Source organism: Canis aureus, chromosome 25, assembly GCF_053574225.1.
Source record: "Canis aureus isolate CA01 chromosome 25, VMU_Caureus_v.1.0, whole genome shotgun sequence".
Lineage (NCBI taxonomy): Eukaryota > Metazoa > Chordata > Mammalia > Carnivora > Canidae > Canis > Canis aureus.
The window spans coordinates 7,175,024-7,194,120 of record NC_135635.1 but is presented as its reverse complement, the minus strand read 5'-3'; the positions used below and the strand labels follow the sequence as shown (position 1 = coordinate 7,194,120).

Sequence of the window (19,097 nt, the reverse complement as noted above, 5' to 3'; positions counted from 1 at the left end):
AAGGGCACAGCATGGTCAGTAGAAAGATGAGAAGTCCAATTGGACTAGTGCAAGGGGAGGAGTGGTGGGGATAAAGCCTGAAATGAAAGGCTGCTTAAAGGCACCTTATAAAAGAGCTATGCACCACGTCAAGGAGTTTGGGCTTTATCCCAGAGGCAACAAGGCCAAGAAAAATTATGGCCAAACCTACAGTGGGCTAACTCAAGGGAAGCAGAACAAGGTCTGGCAATAACCAGTATTCTGTAGGAAACAGACTAACATTAAAACCTAAATGGATTTAAAACAAAAAACACTTAAGCAGATTTTCTAAATATGTAGCTGCTGGATAAAACCAGCCTAAGATTAAAGATTTGCCAAATACATTCACAAAGTTGGTAAGACTTGACCATAATGGTTTCTAATTTAATAAAATAATTAGGGTTCACTGTTTATTTCAATCATTATAAATGTCAAACATGTTTAATTTCTTCTGAAGTTTACATATAATACTATTATTTTTAATAAACTTTTCTTCAATATACTCTAAGTGTTCATTCCAACTGTATGGTTGAATTTTAAATTAAGAAGTTATAAATATAAAAACTTTTGACATATATATCAAAATCAGTGTTAAATCCAGATATTGTATTAACATAGCTAAGAGAAGACCTAACAGTAACAATCGAGCGTTACTGGATGAATGAACATAAATTTTAAAAGCTATTAGCAAAACTGTTAACGGAATCCTACTAGCAGTTCTAGTTAAAGCACAATCATGTTAAGCGGAAGCCTTTGCCTTGCTGAGAACTCTCAACAGCAAGTTTCCTCTGAAGATATTAACCAAGAATGGGCATGTGTTAGTGCTGCACAACAGACTATAATTTCCGACAGGCAATAATCACTGGATTAAATCAATACAGTCCTATGTAAAACCAAACCCTTTTACTGACAACAGATATGTAAACATGATCTTAATCTAAAAATTTCCTAATCAGTGGTCTCTATTAAATGTAGACCAGTGGGTACTGGGAGCTACTGAGGGCTACCGAGGGATGGGAGGGATGAGGGGATGACAGTATGCTGGTTAGCAGGAATAAAACACAAAATGTATCACTACAGAAAGATTTAAGAAAATATGATGATTAATCCTTTTTCAAAATTAAAATTTAGATGCATAACATTTTATTTAGCTCTACGTTATGATCATTTCAAGAAAAGGAAGAGAAAAATAAACAGGGAGAAAGAGAAAGGAAAGGACTGAGGAGGAAGGTGAAGTTTTGCTATAGGAAAACAGAAAAATGAAAGTAAAACAAAATAAAGCATTTCAGCAGAGACTATAAGATAAGGAGACCCTTCATTTACTACCCCCTTCCCGGGAACCCCGGGTCCCGTGTGATCTACATCACTGTTCTCCTACACTCTCTCCAGAGAAGATTCACCAAAAGTACTCCCAGGATGTCAGCATCCTGGTCTTGAAACATAGACTTCCCTGGCCTAGGCTCTCAATTGACTCAAGTGCTCCTAGGACACTCTCCACTTCCTGGGCCTTCCTCCCTTTCCTAACCACTTTCCCCAGTGGTCAGGTTGTCTCACAAATGTGTGACTGAGACAGAAATTCATATTCATTTCACCTAAAACTTCCTTAGAATTAATGGATATCATTTCCTTTGATCGAAACTAACCTGTGAGTTATCCTCAAGGAGAAATGGTAAGGATCACACAGGGATTAGATAACTTGCCCAAAATTTCAAAGTTTATAAAGTGGGGCTCAAATCAACTCTTAAGAACATTATGTTCAATTGCATCTTCTATTTTTTAAATAATGCCCACATTTTTATTATAAAAATAAACAGCAATTTTCCCTCTTCCTGGTAAGATACTGATTTTGTTTGGGATCACTTACAGAATGGTTTGTGTCCCAGATCCTTCATTGCAGAGAGGTGTTCTATTTGAGATCTTGTCACGAAGACTTAAATAAATACATGTTGCATTTTCAAATTACTAACATTAATTGATTTTTAAAGTGAGGGAGAAGAGAAGCCAACAAATGAATAAAAGCTCCTAATTCTGGGCACAGGACATCACATATACAGATATTTGATTTACAACATGGCTGTGTTTTTATAATTACGGACAACAAGGTCCGTCAAAGCCTTTGTTAAAGGCTTTTCTAAACCTTGTGAATCATTCTTTTATGAAAACCTCTTACAAAGATGTAAAAGCTTAAGCCACTTTTTAAAAACCATTTTTAATTAAACACATAAACTTTATTGAAAAGAATAGCAGCACATTAACATAATCTATGAAAACAAATACAATATATAAAAACAACTAAATTTATGCCTGCTCCTGAAGTAAACATTGTCTCAGAAAATCCAATAAAGTCACAACAAGAACACTGGGGGGCATCTGGCTGGCTCAGTCGGTAGAGCATACAACTCTAGATCTCAGGGTCATGAGTTGGGAGTCCCTACGTTGGGTATTGGAGCCTATTTAATTTAAAAAGAAAAAAAAAGAACACTAGAAAAGCATTAAATTGGGCAGCCCCGGTGGCGCAGCCATTTAGCACCACCTGCAGCCTGGGGTGTGGTCCTGGAGACCTGGGATCAAGTCCCGCATTGGGCTCCCAGCATGGAGCCTGCTTTTCCCTCTGCCTATGTCTCTGCCTCTCTGCCTGCCTCTCTCTCCGCCTCTGAATAAATGAAAATTTTAAAAATTAAAAAAAAAAAAAGAAAAGCATTAAATTAATAAATTCTGTTACTAACCTGAAATATGAACTTGACAAAAGACTTTGCCTTTCTTCCTTTGCAAAAGGAAGATAAAATATCTACTCTGACTTCCTTATAAAATTGTTAAGGCTCTCAAAGCATCCACCATGCATAAGTTACTTCCAGAAGACTGAGAGAGGATCATGACCAGTGAGGGGCACACAGGGAGATTCTGGAGCTGACACTTTTCAATTTTTTACCTAATTGGTGATTTCATGGGTGTTCACTTATAATTTTTAAATCTTAATTTGTCTCACTTACTCTTTTGTATACATTATATAAATGTTAGAAACTACCATTGATATCATATATCTAAGTATATATATAAAGTTAGGTAGTAACTTTAAAGATTCAGCAGAACACAAATTGCTAAATTCATGCCAGCTACTTTCTGTTCTAACATTTTTGCAGGGAAAAAAAACTGGCTTTGTTGGACTTAATGAAAAATAATACAGTGTACAAAAACAATGTGCAATGTATATTTTTAAAGACAATTTGCTTATATTAGAGTTTTGCCTTAGGTGCTAATTATTTTTTTAAAAAAAAAAGATGTAGATATGGTATTGAGTGTTTTATAATGTAAGGATAAACCTGGCTGAGGATACTGTAACCATCCTCAAGTTTCTCAGGACACACATATGATGGGCTGTGTCATTTCCCCATACTGAGCTGGAAAGCAGGGGTTTCTTGCAGAGAAAGAATGAGGTGGTTTACAGAAAGACAGATGTACACCACTCCTGCAGATGTGCATTGTACAAAGACCATATGCTGGGTTCTCTGAGCCAAGAGGCACACCTCTGACTTTCTCCCCAGCTGACTGAGCCCCAAGCAGCCCGCAGTTGTTTGATGAGTTAGGAAACACCTAAGCCAGGGTCCTGTGGTGTCTTCACCAAGTATAGGACAGGTGTCCCCCTTATCCTTGGGGATCACCTCAGCATGTGGGAAATGCTCTGCTGCCAGTCAGGGACCTGAGAGTAGGAGAGAGTTTAAAGCAGTGGAGAAATGAAAGGAGGGTCTGTTTTATTTCTGCATAGTCTATGCAAATCAAAATAAACCTCCATCTCTTCCAGGGCCTTTATGAGATCCAAAAGCTGGTGCCTCTCCCCTGGGAACAGTAGCTCTGTCTCTACGAAGGACACAGAAAAGGACAAGGTAAATGCTGTGGCCATTTTTAGTTGTACTTCTTCTGGGAAATCATCTTTTTTATACATCCCTCTCTCCTGGTTTTACCTCTGTTTTGTGGGTTGTGTGAGATGTCTGCTATGTTATTTATTTTTAAAGTGCAAACTCAACCCTACAGGCTTCTCGATTTTCAGCTTGTCATCTCGGTTATGCTTCCAAAAGCCAAAAGTACTTAAAGCCTGAGGACCTTAGGGAGTTGATTATATATTTCTAGGAATAACACAAACAAGACGAAACCACCCTCGACGCTGAAGCCTCCTGGCCTGGCTGACTCCTTCCAGAACTCCTCTATGCAGGATTGTTGTTGTTGTTTCCACCTTTCCTGTTTCCAGTGAGGTGGCCGACCTGTTTAGAATGTCTGCGGTAATCCTCACCACTGGAAAAGGTGAGATGCCATCCCTCCAACTTTACAGTGTGTGCTTTGTGCAATTTTGAATGGTCTCAGGTAAGGGAAATTTCCTAACTCATCACTGCTCCACCTCCTTGGTAAATGTGCTATACAGAATCCCACCAGTTGTACCCTAGGTAAAAATATTCTGAATTGTTAGAGGTGACATATTTGTAGAAAACATACACTAGAAATGAAGTCATGAAGAGAGAAAAATCAGTTAACTGCAGGGCCAGATGCACACAAAGTCCTTCGGCTGTGTTCATATGAGCAGTTTCTGCTGTGCCCTGAGTCACTGTTAGAACTGATACTGCCTCTCATAATACATCATTAGGAAAAAAAAAAAAAAAAAATACATCATTAGGGTTTAATACTAGAAATCAAAACACATTTGTGTTATTTATTCTGTTGTTCTGTTATTTAGAATTTTTGCCTCCTTTTTCCATAAAACGTAATTACTATGTGTCTCATGGTGTATTTAAAATAAGACCTACCTACCTATGAATTAATAAGACAAACATAGCTGAGCTTAGCTGACATTTATAAGTAACATACTCCTCTCAGAAAACACTCAGTTTCCCTCCAAAACTCTAGGAATCTCCATCTCCCAGAGGTCTCTGAGGCCACAGAACTCCCAGAGAAAGTCCCCTTTATCAAGAAGGGAAGCAAAAGGTGGTCATGGGCTAGCAGGTAGAACTTTTCCATAGCAGTGATTATGATTCCACGTGTGGAGAATGGGCTTTTTATTCTCATTCTTTTTGTTCTCAACAAATAACCATCTCCTGCAGCCACGGAGGAGGAGGGACGTAGGGTTATCCTAAACACAGATGCCTGCCTGTCTGGAATATGCTACCTTATTAGTTTATAACTTCTGTTAATCCTCTAGGATGGAACCCTTGCCATTCTACATTTGCACACATGGGCAGTGACTTGTAGTGACAGTAATTTAGCCTCTTGGTGTCTATTCCCTCAAGCTGTATGTGGCACCCAGTGGGATGGAGTGCTTTCTGGCGTGATCCTGCTCTCTTGGAATCTGGTGGGGTAGGAAAGGTGGCAGGTCACACCTGCTCTTTTGGGTTTCAGCTGTTGTTGGTATTATTGGCTCTTTTGTCTCTCATATCAACACAGCTTTCACTTCTGCTCTGCAAGTCAATATGGTTACAAGAGGACCTCCTCCTTTACCAAGGCCATCCTGCGCGTCCTACTGCATGGGCCCCTTCCTTCATCACCACCCAGGGCTATGAACCATCTCTGCCTCCTGCACCTTGGTGGTGCTGGGGACGCACCTACCACCTCCACCTGATAAATGATCTGAGCAGTGGATCACATTCATCCTTATTTCTGTTGTTGTTAACCTTAGGTACTGATTTTAGATCTAACCCCACATAGGATGCAAGGCTATTGTAATAAAGTCATAATCCTATATGAAAATGGTACTAGAAATTAAAAATAATTATTATAAAATGTAAAGCTACCTCAAATTCCTTTAATATCAGAAAATATATAGGAATGTTTAAATTCAAAAAAAAAAAAAAAAAAAAGGAATGTTTAAATTCGGGCAGCCCGGGTGGCTCAGCGGTTTAGCGCTGCCTTCAGCCCAGGGCCTGATCCTGGAGACCCAGGATTAAGTCCCATGTCAGGCTCCCTACATGGAGCCTGCTTCTCCCTCTGCCTGTGTCTCTGCCTCTCTGTGTGTCTCTCATGAATAAATAAATAAAATCTTAAAAAATATATATATTTAAATTCATAGTGCTAAATTAAGTCACTGAAAAAGTCATCCCAGAATTCTAAAGAGCTGAATTTCCCCCAATTTTATTATGTCAATAATCCTAAGAGCATTTTTTAAAGATTCTAAAACGAGTTTATTAATTCAACAGTTTGCTTCCAACTCTTATTAATATAACACTGATATAGGGGCACCTGGGTGGCTCAGTGATTGTCTACCTTTGGCTCAGGGGTCCTGGGATCGATCAGGCTCCCCACAGGGAGCCTGCTTCTCACTCTACCTATATCTCTGCCTATATCTCTCATGAATAAATAAAATCTTTAACAAAAAAAAACTGATATTAAAAGGAAAAAAAAATGAAAGAAAAGTGCTTTACTTACAGTTGACCCAAGATGAGATGGATTATCAATAGGTTTTATCACATTTTGCCTTTGTGTAGAATCAAGAAAAACATCATCCCAGTGTCCTTTCTCAATTAAGTCCTTGAAAATAAATATGTAAGCATTGACTACCAAATATTCTCAAGTTAATTATATAACAGATAACGTGTTTCTGTTTCAGAAAATAAGGCCATATTTTGGTGAAGAGAATACATTACCTTTTTAATTTTGGAAAGTTCAGTTACTGCTTGCTTATTTCCAGGTTCCAAAAGTAAAACAGTCTCAAAATCTAAAGTGAATTTTTAAGGAGAATGAATTAGTGAAAATACTTTACAGAGTTCAAGACATGACACATTTAGTTAATAACCCAGATTAATCTCTAGAAGTTTTAACTCAGGACACTAGGAAACAGGTGAGCAATAATAAGAGCTAAACATTGAGTGCTCTTCTAGTTACTTTATGCAACTTTTCATGTCACCCTCATCACAACCCCACTTTCCAAATGATACAACTGAAGCCTAGAGGTCCTCTAACTTACCAAAGTTCACACTATTAATAAATGACAGGGTTACTCACCGAATGTAAGTCAGCATCTAAGAGAGATATTCCATGTAATGGAATATCATCTGGCCTTAAACCTTAGACATTATGCTAAGTGAAAGACACCAGACACAAAAGGACAAATACTGCATGATTCTATTTATATGGGGAATCTAGAATAGTCAAATTTATAGAAACAGAAAGTAGAATAGTGGCTACCAGGGGCTAAAGGAGAGGGGAATGGGGACTTCTTAATCAGTAGATTTTCACAATTGGATGATGACAAAGTTCTGAAGATGTTTGGTGGTGACGGGTGCAAACAGTGTGAATGTACTTAATGCCACTGAATTGTATACTTAAAAATGATTAAGATGATAAATTTTATAGTATGTTTATTTTGCTACCATTTTTTAGATGCACACACTACAGCTGAAGCCAGGCTTACAGAGAAATTCTCAGATTTAAATGCACATATCATTAAGAAGGAAGGCTGAATATCAATTATCTAAGTACTGAATGCAAGATATTAGAAAAACAGCAAATTAAACCTAGTAAAATAGGGGCGCCTTGGTGGCTTAGTTGGCTAAGTGTCTGCCTTCCATTTAGGTCATGATCCCAGGGTCCTGGGATGGAGCCCCAGAGTTGGGCTCCCTGCTCAGTGCGAAGCTTGCTTCTCCTGCTCCCTCTGCCCCTTCCCCTTCTCATGCATACATGCACACGCTCTCTCTCAAATAAATAAAATTGTTAAAAAAAAAAGTAAAATAAAATAACATAAACCTAAACACAATTGAAGGAAAGAAATAAACAGCAGAAATAAATGAAACAGAAAACACACACAATAAAACCAAGCTGGTTCTTCAAAAAGACTAATAGAATGAGTACTTAAAAGACAGGTCCTGGAAAAATAAAATAACTAGTACTGAGACTAAAAAGGAGCATCCTTGTAGATTTCACATTATCCTCTAATCCTTAATGGCTGATTCTTTCTTTTTGCCTTTTCCTTCTCACCTCTAATTCAAATTACTCATTAACTCTGATTGACAGCTAGCCAGATGAGACCACACACCATTCAAGTAAAAGATAATCTGGTCCACCACGGAAGCTACATTCCTTCAAATATGCAAACTACCCTCCATCTGAACCGTGAAAGAAAATTTACTTCTGCGAGTTCTATATCCTTGAACTATGGAAAAGCTACACAAGTCCCTGCTTCTGTAACTTGGGAGTCTCATGAGGACAAGTGATAGCAGTTATAAAAATAGTCATACCTTGTTTGGCCTCATTTAACTTTCCCAAAAATGTTCTTGCTGTTCCTCTTCTGGCAAAAGCTTTAGAGTATGAGCCATCTAATAATATAGCTTGTGTGCAGTCCTTTTCAGCTTCTTCATATCTATCCAACATGACAAAATTAACAACTAGAAAATGCAGTTTATAGAGAAACTTCACATAAACTGAGTCTCTAATGTAAAAAGCAGTCACAGTGTTTTAATTAAAAACTCCCAAATCTGTCTTTGACCCTCCTATATGTCAAAATGACATTAATGAATTACTGTGAATTTATTTGGCATGGTAATGGTATTGTGGTTATCCTTTAGGGATAAGATGTCATAATGGGGATCCCTGGGTGGCGCAGCGGTTTGGCGCCTGCCTTTGGCCCGGGGCGCGATCCTGGAGACCCGGGATCGAATCCCACGTCGGGCTCCCGGTGCATGGAGCCTGCTTCTCCCTCTGCCTGTGTCTCTGCCTGTATCTATCTCTCTCTCTCTCACTGTGACTATCATAAATAAAAAAAAAAAAATTAAAAAAAAAAAAAAAAAAAAAAAAGATGTCATAATGTCTCTGATATGCTTTGTAATGACTCAGACAGGGGGATAAATACTAATTATAATGACAAAAGTATGGCTTGTTAAAATTAGATGATTTGGTTCATGGGGCTTATTATATTACATTTATGAAATCTACAAAACTTTCATAATAAAAAAATCCCAAAAAAAGAGAATCACCTATGATTACATTCTCCCCCAAAGCCTAGATGAATGCCATCCTATCCTCAAAACAAAGACCTTATAAGAATGAAGTAAAAATTTCTAGTGAACTTAAACATGTCTTAATTCTCTTTAATTCTTTAATTCACTTTTCAACAAAAGAAAGGATATGTATCTGTGCAAATATGTGTGCATATGTTCCACCAATATATTTTCTACTTTGCTGATTATATCATTCTCTCATTCAAGACATGTGCATGCCCCCCCCAGTTTTCAGGGTAAAATACTTTACTGACTCTCCAGCACTGTACCCTGGGTAATAGCCATAATTATCACTTGCCTTTTCCAGAAGTTACATTAACTTTTCTACTATTGTGCCTTTAAATCTGTACTAGAACATTCAACCTTTCATCTCACTTACCCTAACCAACAGAATATATCGCTAATTGTGTCTGTTAGTTTAAGTGAGGATAAATATACAGACAAAATTTACTTCTATGACAGGAATTCCTAACCTGAAGTCCTTTGAGAGATCTGAAAAGTTGGATGGGAAAAATATTACATCCTTATTTTCACTAACTTTTAAATAGGATTTAGCTCTTCTTTCAATTATAACTGTAGACAACAAACCACAGTACCAAAAGTAGTAGCTATGACTTTGCCCCAATAAATATCATAGATACTTTCATATCACATTACAACTATTACAGACATCTCAAAATATTACAGTAGTAATTAAACCTGTTATTTGTATATGATCACAGTATCCCTGTCTATAAATGCTCCTAGGACCTAACTGTCCAACCATAAACAACTAACTCTACCCCTTCTAGTCATTCAGATACCAAAAAGTAAAGTCATATGCTATCACATTGGTAACACAATCATCTGTGTTACCTTTTTATTTCCTATCCACACTTATTGGTTCATCACCAGGTGGAAGATGTCATGGATCAGCCCAAATTTAAATTTTCATATTATGAAAAAAAAAAGAAAAAAAGAAATTTTCATATTATGTCTTCAAAACAAATTTAGCTTTAAATCAGCCTCTATTTTAAATGTAGTTTCTCATTTTGTTGTGTCAATGAAGTATATATACCACTAGATATAGTGTGCAAACTGTAATATTTTACATTTGTAATTTCAAATGTATAATTATGCATTCAAATATATTATTGAGAAAGGTTCCCCATCAGCCAAATGGGTCAATGGCACCAAAAAAAGTTCAGAATCCCTATTTTAAATAATTACAGGTTTTTTTTTCTTAAATCCTGTCACTAGTATATAAAATATTATTACAACAGATATAAAGAACTGTGAGACAGTTTCTGCCATCAGATATTACCCTGCTGATTGTCCAACTTAGAACCCCTAAGAGTGCAGCCAGAAACAGCTGATTAGTATCACAGGACCAAGTTTTAGCTGTATATATAATCAACCAGCTGATCTCAATGGCAATAACTCTCTTTTGTTATGTATGTATGGATATGCATATATAAAATACTGCCAGATAAGAACTTGAAAATAATTTTTAAATCACTCATAAAACTATTAAAGAAATGTTAAATTGTGTAATGCCATACTATTACAAGTGGAAAAATAATAACAAGAGCAAACATTTACTAAATATGTGCTGATGATACTCAGTTCTTCGTTTAAATTTAATGCTCAAGAGTAAATAAATTATATTTTAATTTATTATTTATCTAATATGCCAACTTATGGTAAATTTCATTTTCATCCTAAAAAACATTAACTATAACGGAGACTTACTTCTGAATCTTTAGATAGGCCATTGCTCTGTTAGCTGGAAGAAGGGCATTAGTGCCATCTGCTGCTATCCCTCGAGTATAGCATTCAATTGCTCTTTCATATTTTCCCTCTTTGAAAAATCCATTCCCCTATCATTTTGGAGAGAAGTGTAAAAAAGAATAAAAAAATATACAAAAAATTAGCTGAATTCAAATCTTAAGTAAACACTACAAGAATACCCATCAATATTATATCAGTAACTAAAATATATTTTAATGTTAATAATCTAGTCCATGATACATGTTCTAGAATCTGTTTAGGTTGTTTTTTTATAATGGCATTATTCTCTTTTCAGTACTAAAAAAAAAAAAAAAAAAAGAAAGAAAAAAAAAGGTATACCTCTATACTACTTTGCACTATTAACCATTTTTCTACTAATTATTATACAAAGCCCTAAATTTAAAAACACACTCAATAAATACAGACCCAAATATTATACTCTTTAGTTATAATGGAAGCTGTACAATAGAATTTCATAACTCAAATAATTTTTGTGAAAGAACAGAGTACCAGAATTGTACAGCTCATTCCTTGGTTAACATCAACAGGGCTAAAATAGGATAAATTAAACCATACTGGAATGTGTATACCAGATTTCACTCTAACATTTATAATCAGTCAGGTTTATCACAATTAATGTCATTCCAAAAAAAAATCTTCTGTGGGTCCAAGAAAAGCTAAAAATATGTTAAACTGAATCTTGACTTGGGATTTCTAAAGGAATTTTGATCAGAAATAGTCCAGTGTGAATGGAAAAAAATTCTCTATCAAAATGAACTGTAACTTATCTCTGTGTTAAATGTATAACCACCTACATGTAAATATGTTAAAATACTCAAAAGTAATTTGCTCCCTAAACTGTTATTTTTTTAAATTATGTGTTAAGTCACCAATTACTCAAATTTTGAATTAGTAAGCTCCGGAGATTTTTAGTATAACTTTCAGTTCCTACTGAAGAATTTTAATATTACAGAAGATAGAAACAGGATACAAGAAATGAAGAGTAAACTCAACAAAACATGTATAGCTTGAAATCCCTCTGATTTACCAGATCTTTCTCTGAAATGGCTTGCTGCTTATTCTGTTGCTCTTCAATTTGCTTTTCCTCTCTTTCAGTTGATTTAATCATTGTATCAGCTTCCTTTGGATATAAATTTTCTTTGGATGTTAAAGCCTAGGAGACACAGTAGTTAGCTAAAATAAAACAAGTAACGCAAGATGCATATATATTTAACTTTAAAAAACTAAATTACTCAGGTGTATTAGAATTTGTCAGTTCAAATTAATATTGAAATAATAGTTTTTACTCTAATTCAAAGTCTAATTCAAGTTAAAAAACAAAATAGTGAATCTAATATACATCTTATTCCAAATAAAATAAATCATATCCACTAGTGGTAGTTGTTCATTTATTTATTCAAGAAATATTGATTGAATTTCTACACAGGCCAGGCACTATTCAGGTAACTATTTTCAAAAATAAACAGATAATTAAGACCACATCACCAAATTTCTCAAATTTAGCATAGTCATTATTTAACCAAATACAAAAATACAAAAATATATAACAATTCCTAATTATAAGCAAGCTGATAGATTTGTCAGATTTTACTGCAATAAATCATGGCAATATTTAAAAGCACATTTTTCCCAGTCATTGTCATTTTTTTCTCAGTTTCAATGGATGGCAAAATGATTGTAACTGACTCAACAGCAAAATGAAAGGAATATGTAACTGTACAGTATCATTTAACAGCAAATTTTATAGCTAAATTATAACTATTTTCTCACTGTTAAAAATTAGCAGTTTTTTCTAAAACATTAAGGATGGAGCAACTTAAAAATTACAAAATCAAAGAAATATATGAAAGTTTAGTACAGAAATCAAAGCACTAGCCAAAAAAGAAAACTTAGTGGGATAAAGAGAAATAATTCTATCATCTGGGAAAATATAAAGCAGCAGCAGTTCACAGACCTCAGATGACTTTTTTTTAAGATATTATTTTAAGTAATCTCTACCTCAATGTGGGGCTCAAACTTACAACCCCAGGATCAAGAGTTGCATGTGCTACTGACTGAGCCAGCCAGGTGCCCCTCAGACGACTTTTTAAGAGGACTCCTAAGGATCTTTAAATACCATTCTACTTCCTCTAGCTTGCAAATCTGTTTAGTAAAACTATACGGTACAAAGAATTAAAATTAGAAAAAGTCTCTATTAAGTCATCTATAGTACAAAGACTACACAAAAACCTCTACTTCGTCAAATAAAGGTAAGTAATGCACTTTATTTAAATAACTGTGATTTACCTGATTAATTTTCCTGAGTTCATTCGTTGCTTCAAAGTTATTTGGTTCCAGTTCTAATACTTTTTCATAATCTAAGTAAATTTAGAAGATAAATATTTGAAAGATAGGGTATTAAAAAAATTCTATAAAACAATAATCATTTGCTACATGTGACAAAGAGGCAAGTGTTTTACAGAAAAATTCAGAGTAAGAACTGCTAATCAATAGTATCTCTGTTCTCCCCCAGGACAAGCAAAACCCTACAGAATCCGTGACCAATCACCTTCACCCACCAGCCCCAGGAAGGATACTTGCTATCGTTAAGTTGCATGTCATAAACCCAAGAAGTAGCAGAATCCTATCAGGTTATCAACTTTATTCAGATTTTGTAATTTATAGTATATAAATCTATTTTATGGAATAATAAAAGGCTTAGAATTTACAAAGAAAAATGTGTTAAAAACTTTATGTGCAGTGCCTCTGCCTCAAAAGATCCAACAAGATGTTTTAATCCTTATTTTACAGGTAAGAAACTGAAAATCATAGGAGATCCATAACTTTCCCTTTGGTCACACAGCTAAATACATGGTGGAATGAGAATTTGAACGGAAGTCTGACTGGTGGCAAATAACGCATTCTGTCACAAAGTATCAAGATATTTTTAAATAGCAAAAATGAGCCTTATTCAAATACACAAAGCTCTTAAGGTAGTAATGGTGATTGTCTAGTATCTATGATTCTTTGTATAACATCTGTTAAACTGTTAAAGAATTTTTTAGATAATAAGGACTTGGAAAATATTAATACCTTTTTTGGCATCTTCTAATTTTTGCAATGCAAATCGAGCAGCACCTCGTCTTGTGTAAGCCTTCGTATAACTTCTATTCAAGGCAATTGCTAAATTACAATCTGACTCAGCAACAGCAAATCTGCAATTTAAAAATATTAAAGTTAAAAAATAAATTAATTAATTAAAAATAAAAATATTAAAGTTAATAAAATTCAATTGTTAAACTAGAACTTCATAATTTGTTTCTGAAAATCCCAGAAGGGGATTAAGTTCCCAATTAAAGGTGTGTTTCCCATCTTTTTTTATTTACTTAAAGCTACGAAAGGCATTAATTAGTGATGGTGAGATGTTAAGTAATGTTCCTTTAAAGCAAGGAACAAGAATGTCCACTATTACTGCTTTTCTGTCAGTATTGTGCTAGAGGTCCTGACTAATGTAGTTTCACAAAGAAAGAAATATAGCCAAAAAGACTGGAAAGGAAGGAATAAAACTGACATTCTCGGATGATATAATCATCTACCTAAAATAACTCAAAACAATCTAGAGACACTTAGAAATAATGAAAGTTTGCAAGCTGGCTGCTTTACTTGAGATAAGCAATAAAAAACAGAAATAAATCTAACAAAAGATATGTAAGACTCATACACAGAAAATTTGAAGCCTGTCCTCACAAACATTAAAGAAGACTTAAGCGGAGATATATAGCACATTCATGATCTATAATAAGTCAGAGACATAGCAATATAATTCTCTCCAAACTGAGCTATAAATCCAAAGCAATTATAATCATATTCCCAACATAATTTTTCAAAGAATTTGACAAGATGATTCCAAAATTTACACTGATAAGCAAAAGTCTAAGAATACCGAAGACACTCCTGAAAAATAATAAGGTAAGAAAACAAGCCCAATGCCAAATATCAAGACTTTTAATGCTTTAGCAATTAAAGATAGTATGGAAAAGGCATAGGGATAAGCAACAGATCAATTGGAAAACAGGGATTAAAAAAGAGATCAGTGCAAACTTGACATAGAAAAATGGTGGCATTGCAGATCCATGGGAAAAGCATAGATATTCAATAAAAAGACTGAAACGATTGAAATATTCATATGAAAAGATATGAAACTGGAATTCTACCTTCAGCATATATAAAGATTTAACCGTGAAAAGTAAAACATAAAAACTTAGAAGAAAATACAGAAGACTATTAGCTCAGAGAAGGAAACGTTTTTTTAACAAATCATATTTTTAGAAGTGCTATCCTTTAAAAAAAATCAATAAATTGAATATATTAAAAATTAAGAATTTCTGTTCACTGAGACTTCACAGAGAGAAAAAAAGCAAAGACACAAATTGAGAGAAAATAATCAGTATCCAGAATAAAGAATTCTTAAAAATCAAGAGAAAAAGAGCCTAAAAGAAAAATGACCAAAGACAAAACAGACATTTCACAGGAAAAAAAGAAAAAAATACAAGTGGTGAATAGATAAGATGTTCAGCTTTATTAGCAATTGTGGGTATGCAAATGAAGACCACAATGAATTACCATTTTATATCCAGTAGATTGAAAACAGTTACGAAGCCCGATTCTACCAGTGTTGGGAAAGATATGGAACAAGCATTCTTACACAGTTCTAATGGGAATAAAAACTTATACAACCACCTTTGTACTATTTGTACAATTGGTCATCACCATCTGAAGTCAAACGTACATACATCCTGTGACCTAACCCCAAGAAACATACAAAAATGTTGACAGTATCTCTATTTTAAATCAAGAAGAAGGGATCCCTGGGTGGCGCAGCGGTTTAGCGCCTGCCTTTGGCCCAGGGCGTGATCCTGGAGACCCGGGATCGAATCCCATGTCGGGCTCCCGGTGCATGGAGCCTGCTTCTCCCTCTGCCTGTGTCTCTGCCTCTCTCTCTCTCTCTGTGTGACTATCATAAATTTAAAAAAAAAAAAAAAAATTTAAACCAAGAAGAAAAGAAGGGTGTGAATGGTGGCGGGGGCACAGGTAGGAAAGGAGAGGCAACCAAAAACCCAGCAACAGGAGAATGGATACAGAATAGTACCTCCCTAAAAAGGAATTATATGTAACAGTAGAAATGAAAGATCTATTTTTTTTTAATTTTTATTTATTTATGGTAGTCACAGAGAGAGAGAGAGAGAGAGAGAGAGAGGCAAAGACATAGGCAGAGGGAGAAGCAGGCTCCATGCACCGGGAGCCTGACGTGGGATTTGATCCCAGGTCTCCAGGATCAGCGCCCTGGGCCAAAGGCAGGTGCTAAACCACTGCGCCACCTAGGGATCCCAGAAATGAAAGATCTATAGTTACATGCAAAAGATGAACAAATCTTAGGATTATAATATTCAAAGAAATATGCAAGCCACAGAAGACAACATTACATATATCAAAGCTCAAAAATAAACAGTTACACTATATTATTTAGGAATATATACATATACAATGAATTTTTTTAAACCAAAAGAATGATAAATAGGCAATTTAAAACATCTCAGTTATTAACCAGAGAGAAGCAAGGGTCAGGATATGGAAAGGAACCTAAGGTAGCTTCAGAAATAGTAACAGTAATGTTCTAATTCCTAAGTTGGGTGGTAGGGGCATGTGGGTTTATTTAAAATTATTTTCCATAACTTACACGTACTAAATTGTAGATATATTACAAAATGTAAATATTATAATTTGTCAGGATATTCAAAGACTTAAAAATGTCATTTAAACAGTAAAAACTCAGATACCAATATAATTTGTGTTTTGAAATAATAACAGATAAAAATTTTAACATTCAAGAAACATCTTGATGGTATTTGTCTTTTTTTTTATTTTTTTTTTTTAATTCTCATGATAAGTCAGTTCTCTGGTTATCATAAGACCATAACTCAGTCATGTTCTTCAACATTAAGAAAGTATTTAAAGGGTCAGTATGATGTAAGGATAAAAATTAAAACATATTTTAAGTTCACTATAATGAAAAGTCTCTAGGTTAAAGAGTGGATAAATGATTTTTCAAAATAAGGCAATTAATACCTAAAAGTTTTTACCCAGCTAACTTTCCTTTCTTTTGTGAATTAGGTAAGAATAGCATAACTCAAATTTTTATTGGAGGAACATCTTGGTAACATGAACTACAGAAGCATGGTCTGAGCCTCTGAAACCATTTGAACCATTAAAATGGTTTGAACAAAATAACTCAATAAAAAGAAGTGAGCTGTGAGAATTTACAGTTGAAAAGAAATATATGTTTAATCTTTTACAGATACTTTATCATGAAAGATTTTTTATTCAAATTTTTTTTATTAAGACAAATTTTCTAGAGTAGTTTTAGGGTCACAGCAGTACTGAGGGTAAGGTACAGGTATTTCTCATCTGTACTCTCTGCCTCCACATATCATAGTTACCAATATCCCACATCAGAGTGGTACATTTGGAAAAGTGATGAGCCCATGCTGGCGTATCATTATTATCCCAAGTCCACAGTTTACATTACAATTTATTCTTGATATTGTACATTCTATAGGTTTGAAAGAGTATAAAAGGGCATGTATCTATCATTATATTACCACAGGGTATTTTCATTGCCCTAAAAATCTTCTGTGCTGTCTATTCATTCCTCTACCACCCCTAACCCTTGACAACCACTCATCTTTTTACTGTCGTTACTTTGCCCCTTCCAGAATGTCATACAATTGAAATCATGAAATCATACAGTATATAGACTTTTCAGATTAGCTTCTTTCACAAAGAAATATGCATCTAAGTGGGGAGCTAAGATGGCAGCGTAGGCTTGCCTCATCCTTCCAACTCAGCTAGATAAATATCAAATCATTCCGAATACCCACGAAATCAACCTGAGGACTGACAACTAGACAGACAGAAGAGGCTACATCGAGGAAGGTAAGAAGTCCAGAGATGTGGTTTGGAAGAGAAACGGATGATCTTGGGTGCTGTGGAGGGGAGACAGCCCTGGTTGGGGTGGCGAGGAGAGAAAGAGAGAAAGAGGAGAGTGCTCAGGGATACGCACAGAGAGAACAGGTCCCCAAAGCCATTGGTTTTAAAAATGAGAGGAGCCGATTTTTATGTTTTCGCAACCAGCAGGGCTCAAAGCCTGGAGTTTCAGAGGTCAGGCTTGGCTGGGATACAGCCCTGAGGGTGCTGCCCTACTCCTGGAAAGAAGGCAGGAAAACCAACCACCCCCAACCCCCCCACAGAAAGCATCATCTGTGGTTCCCTTAAGGCACATAGGGAGAGACTGTTCACTCTTCTTGGAGCACATTTGAGAGATGGCATTCGCAGAGATGCCTGTCGAGGGACAAAAGAACCAGCAGGCACCATTTCCCTCCCCCCGCCCCTTAGCATAGTTGCAGAGATACCAGCTGAGGGCTGCTAACCTGGACATTGACTGTTTAGCCTGCTTTGCTCCAAATCCCATGTCCCTGCACTCTGGCATGACTACCTTTCTTGGTCAAATCTGCATTTGTCCCAGCACAGCAAGACCATCCCCAGGAGATGAGCGCAGGCCCTTGCCACTGCAGTCTCTAAAGTTTGGAGTTATAAAAGTCAGCAGGCTTGGCTGGGACAGAACATAAAGTATACTGCCCTGCTCTAGACAGTCAAGCAACCGGGAGACAAGACAGCATGAAAACATCCAAGGGGAAACTGTTTGCACTTCTAGGAGTATTCCCTGAGGGTAACAAGGACAGAGACCCCACTCAGGGACAAAGGTGCCATTTCCCTCCCTATCTTTAGCATAAATCAACTTCAGTAAATAGCACAGCACCAATATTGTCTGCCTAACCTGCTTAAACCAATCCCGCCCCCCTGCATTCCACTGGTACTGCTTTTCTCAGGCAAGTGTGCCTAAGTCCCAGCACAGGAGGCTCCTTCCCCAGAACACCAGCAGAAACCCCCATACATACCACATCTACCAATTATAGGCTTCAGTTCTTGTGGAAGTAGCATCAGGTCTCATTTAACAAGCAGACCAGAGCACACCAAGTTAAAACTTGCCTCTCTCTGGCCAAGGTTCAAACACTGCCCACAGCAACCAAGGAGAACCTCTGCAGGAGACTAACCTGAGGGATAGAGCAGCCCAAACACAGCAGCAGAGTGCACGTATCACACACCAGAGATACTCCCTGAGCACCACACCCTGGACACTATATGACCTCTTCTCCATAAAGCCATTACTCTCAGGAACAAAAACACATAACAGGCTTTTCTAACACACAGAAGATAGAG

At 36.0% G+C, this 19,097-nt stretch overlaps 1 protein-coding gene across 1 annotated transcript in view; it reads right to left on the bottom strand.

The window, feature by feature from the left end:
- RPAP3 (RNA polymerase II associated protein 3) overlaps positions 1-19,097 on the bottom strand; it is a 40,586-nt gene that overhangs the window by 6,672 nt on the left and 14,817 nt on the right. Inside the window, exons 6-12 of the mRNA XM_077870328.1 lie at positions 13,854-13,975; positions 13,068-13,138; positions 11,809-11,934; positions 10,722-10,849; positions 8,232-8,353; positions 6,642-6,712; positions 6,424-6,525 (exon numbers count right to left, since the gene is read on the bottom strand). Of these exons, the coding sequence (XP_077726454.1) occupies positions 6,424-6,525; positions 6,642-6,712; positions 8,232-8,353; positions 10,722-10,849; positions 11,809-11,934; positions 13,068-13,138; positions 13,854-13,975 (742 nt within the window). The remainder of the gene's footprint in view (positions 1-6,423; positions 6,526-6,641; positions 6,713-8,231; positions 8,354-10,721; positions 10,850-11,808; positions 11,935-13,067; positions 13,139-13,853; positions 13,976-19,097) is intronic.